Source organism: Pangasianodon hypophthalmus, chromosome 4, assembly GCF_027358585.1.
Source record: "Pangasianodon hypophthalmus isolate fPanHyp1 chromosome 4, fPanHyp1.pri, whole genome shotgun sequence".
In the NCBI taxonomy this organism is placed as follows: domain Eukaryota; kingdom Metazoa; phylum Chordata; class Actinopteri; order Siluriformes; family Pangasiidae; genus Pangasianodon; species Pangasianodon hypophthalmus.
In genome coordinates this window covers 984278-988950 of record NC_069713.1, presented here as the reverse complement: position 1 = coordinate 988950, position 4673 = coordinate 984278, and the positions used below count along the sequence as shown (strand labels likewise).

The window sequence follows — 4673 nt, the reverse complement described above, 5'->3', positions numbered from 1 at the left end:
ATCAGTACCTGAAGGGAGATCTCACCCTCACCATCACTGCAGCTGATTACAGTATGAGGGGTTTATACACGTGTCAGTGTGGTAACAGAGACATTAATGACGTGCGTCTCAGCATCGAGAGTAAGTGTCTTTACCTGCTCTATAGCTTATACACTCTTACTGATTTAGGTTTAATGTGTTATATCACATTTACACCCAGTTAAGATGTGGAGTGTTTTTTCTCCTCAGCCATGACATCATCAGTTCAGATAAACGCTGGTGAAGATCTGCAGCTGGATTTGCACGTATCAGAGCGAGTGGAGGTGATCTATAAGGGTGAAGATTCAGCAGATCCACATGGTGAACAGATCTGCACTGTGGATAGAAGCTCACTAAACTGTACAGCTGAATACACACCGAGAACATCACTCACTAACACAGTTCTTACACTGAGAGGAGTAAAGCTGACTGATGGGGGAGTTTACATCGTCCAGGACACGGAGAATAATGAAGACCTTCATATTTACTCAGTATCAGTGAGAGGTACGTATTCAGTGTGATTGGTGTCCGTGTGGAAACTTCAACATTTAAATATAAATCCTCTTTTAACAAATAAATAGGATTTTTGCAGTCAAAGTGTGTGTAGGATGAAGTCAGTAAAGCTAACAGTGTGTGTGTGTGTGTGTGTGTGTGTAGGATAAAGTCAGTAAAGCTAAAAGTGTGTGTGTGTGTGTGTGTGTGTGTGTGTGTGTAGGATAAAATCAGTAAAGCTAACAGTGTGTGTGTGTGTGTGTGTGTAGGATAAAGTCAGTAAAGCTAACAGTGTGTGTGTGTGTGTTTGAGACAGAGAGAGCGCTACCAGTGTGGGCGATTATCCTGATAGTGCTGATGGTTCTTCTGCTTGTTGCGCTGCCTGTGATGATAATCTGCTACCTGAGGAATCGGCGCTGCCAAAGAGATGAAGTAAGTACCAGCGACATGCAGCTCCGTGACATCAGAGATCACATGACTGTGTGCCGTAACCAGAATAAAATCCACAGCACATCACCCTGATTAGACGCCACTCAGTCACTGCATGCACACTTCCACAAAATAAATAGAATTATCACCTATAAATTACACTTTTACTGTCAGAATAGTTCCACGTTTAATTCAGTATTCTCACATGATCACTGAGAGAGAACAGTTAAGTGTTTAAACATCAGATTATTAATAGTTTTAAATATTTATCTGAACACTCAGCATTACATACGATGCTCTGACTCTTTAAAACTGAATTCCTCCAGTCTCACTCTGAGAAGCAAATCCTCTACAGTCTCTATATAAATAAAGACTTTCAACTGAATTCATCTTAATTTTATTCCTCAGCCTTTCAGGAGATGTGATGAATTTATTGAGTGTAGGATTTGAAGTTGGTGATTAGTATTTAATAATGTGCACTTTAATGATATTTTATACGTTTCAACTCTATTAAGTCGTACAGAGGAGCAGCAGTGGAGCAGGAAGAGACCAGAGCTGGAATGGCACCATACAAATGAGGGACCTGCCAGAGAACGAAAGCATGTTGGAGCAGGAGGAGAACCTGAAGCTCAAACATAAGAATGGAGTAACAGAGGGAAGAGATTTATAACTTCATACAGCATGATTCTGGAGCAAGGAGAGAGCTAAACTCAGGTAGGAAGACGGGAATAAATGATTTCTCCATCCCTTTGTTCTTCACAACACCAAAAGAATATGACCTGACTACAGAATCTGCTGGAATCCTCCCTCATACTGTTTGTCAGTTCTAGACCTGACTACTGCAAGTCTTTTTTTTAATCCCTTTATCTGTTACATATCCTCATCAGATCTTCTTATAGGCTTCTCCTGTCATATATTACCTTTGGAGATGATTTCACTGAGCACCACATCATCTGTCCTTCTCTGGGATCTGCTTCAGTCCTGGTTCTTCAGCAATGTGATGAGCTTCCAGCTCCTTTAAGAATAGAACCTTGTGTTTTGGTCTCAGAAGAACCTCCTCTAAGAACAGAACCTGTTCAGATGGCATCAAGGTCACATTATTAAATACTAATGATATTTTATACGTTTCATCTCTATTAACTCATACAGTGGAGCAGGAAGAGACCAGACCTGGAATGGTACCTCAGAAATGCCTAAACTACCAGAGAAACAAATGATGATGAAGCAGGAAGAGAACCTGAAGCTCAAACATAAGAATGGAGTACCAGAGGGAAGAGATTTATAACTTCATACAGCATGTTTGAATTATTACTTTTTGTTTTGCATCGTTGTTTCTGCTCTGACTTTCTTCAGAAGTGTTCAGGTTTGTGAACCCTGCAAGCTCATGTTTTTCCCACCTGTGTGAAGGTTAAAAACTCGGTTTGCTCTGCTGCTGAAGCTGCGCCTTTTACACTTTCAGTTTCTCTAATTCCTCTCAGCTGTTAATATTTTATTGAACTAGACACAAACTACATGATTTACAAATCGAGCTAAAACATTTTTCCCCTTGTGGCGCATAAATATTCCCACCCTTTAGAAATGTTGGTCCGGTGATACATGATAAACAATGTGCATTATGAAATATAGGCATCCAGTAAAACAGCTGTGTTTAATTTTAAAAACTGTGAGAAACTGAGTTTAATCATACTTTTATTCAGTGTCCTACAAAATTAATGACACTGAAAATAGGGAAAAAAATAATAATAAAATAGCTGGGACTGATCAGTGTTTACTGGGTGTGTCCTCTGTTACGACCCACACCAGTACTGCTGGCATCAACTTCCAGCTTGAAGGGTTTTCCAAATTAGGGGCAAACACTGATCAGTCCCAGCTAGTGAACACGTGTGTATGAGGACACACCCAGTAAACACTGATCAGTCCCAGCTAGTGAACACGTGTGTGTATGAGGACACACCCAGTAAACACTGATCAGTCCCAGCTAGTGAACACGTGTGTGTGAGGACACACCCAGTAAACACTGATCAGTCCCAGCTAGTGAACACGTGTGTATGAGGACACACCCAGTAAACGCTGATCAGTCCCAGCTAGTGAACACGTGTGTATGAGGACACACCCAGTAAACACTGATCAGTCCCAGCTAGTGAACACGTGTGTATGAGGACACACCCAGTAAACACTGATCAGTCCCAGCTAGTGAACACGTGTGTGTGAGGACACACCCAGTAAACACTGATCAGTCCCAGCTAGTGAACACGTGTGTATGAGGACACACCCAGTAAACACTGATCAGTCCCAGCTAGTGAGCACGTGTGTGTGAGGACACACCCAGTAAACACTGATCAGACCCAGCTAGTGGGAAAGTTACTGAGCAGCTCAAACTGACATGGAGCAGCTCACAGGGAGAGGAAACACAACAGACAGGTGGGAAAAACACGAACATTATGAAACTGCAGAGTGTGTGTGAGCTCATGAAGGTGGTTTTATCTTCACACAGCGCTCACAGACGTTATCTCCATGTTACATACGCTCAGGCCTTAACACAGCTGGAGTAAAAATGTTAGTGTTGATGTTCCAATAGCTCTCTACTGAGATTCTGGAAACAGCTGATCTCATGTTACATATATATTCTACTGTTTTGATTATTAAACTTTTTTTTTAAAATTCTTTTAAACATTTGTTTTCCTTTTCACTGCTAATTTTTAGACATTAAATAAAAGTATTACCAAATTAAAAGGTTTATTTTTAAATGCAGCGCTGTTTTGCTGTAAATTTCCTACCAAACCTACATTTCCTGCTGCATGCCGTGTATCGCACAATCATGTTTTAATATTTTTGTGTATTTCCCACCTCTACTATTTGCTCATGTTTGAGTTAGCCGATAGCAGCTATCTTCTTTCTAACATTTGCCTATTTATTATGTTCTGCAGTTGATGATGTGTAATCTAGAAATACCAGATTTATTTGTATAAGTCAAAAGAATACAGAAATAAAGTTCTGGCGCTGAGGTGTCCGAATGATTGGAATAAACTTCCTCTAGATGTCCTAGCAGCTGAGTCACTGGTAGTCTTCAACCAAGGTCTAAAGATTTAAAAGCACTTCTGTAAGTCATGCCGCATTTGCAAAAATGGCATAAATGTAAATGTACATTAATTTTGTCTGTGTTCTGGATAGAAATTATAGAATTATGTAAATATGTAAATAGGTCATTTGTGGTGCCTTGACTAAAGATGTCTTCAGAAAGTGACATCAGAAAATCCTCCTTTGCTCATTTATTACATTCTGCAGTTGATGTGTATAATTGATGATTGTATAGTTGATGTATAATACTTGTTTGTATAAGTCAAAGGAGAATACAGGAATAAACAGACGTTTTCAGAAGAATACAGGAATAAACAGATGCAGAAAAACACAAATATACTTGTATGTTTTTATTTTGGGAAATAACTTTTGCTGGGGCTTTTTACTAGGAACATCAGACAATATTTTAAAACATTTATCCTTTTATTTAATGTTATACTTTACTCTGTCTTTATTCAAATGTAGATTAAGTCTGCAGCTGCTTCATTATTGCATCTGTAAAAGAAGCAGAATTTGTCCTCCAGGACTCCAGTGGGTTTCTGTTCTTAGAGGTATGAATCTCTCTGGATAAGAGTCTCTGCTAAACACTAGATATGTAAATCAGTCAGATACCTCCTGACCTCCACTGTGGTTTCAGCACTGGCACTTTGGACCTG

General features: G+C 39.6%; 1 protein-coding gene across 1 annotated transcript in view; it reads left to right on the top strand.

Moving 5' to 3' along the window:
- Positions 1-4352, top strand: part of LOC128318101 (uncharacterized) — a 6035-nt gene extending 1683 nt beyond the window's left edge. Inside the window, exons 3-6 of the mRNA XM_053233216.1 lie at positions 6-120; positions 229-522; positions 827-942; positions 1463-4352. Coding sequence (XP_053089191.1) covers positions 6-120; positions 229-522; positions 827-942; positions 1463-1609 — 672 coding nt within the window. The 3' untranslated portion in view covers positions 1610-4352. The remainder of the gene's footprint in view (positions 1-5; positions 121-228; positions 523-826; positions 943-1462) is intronic.
- Positions 4353-4673: the final 321 nt, after the last annotated feature.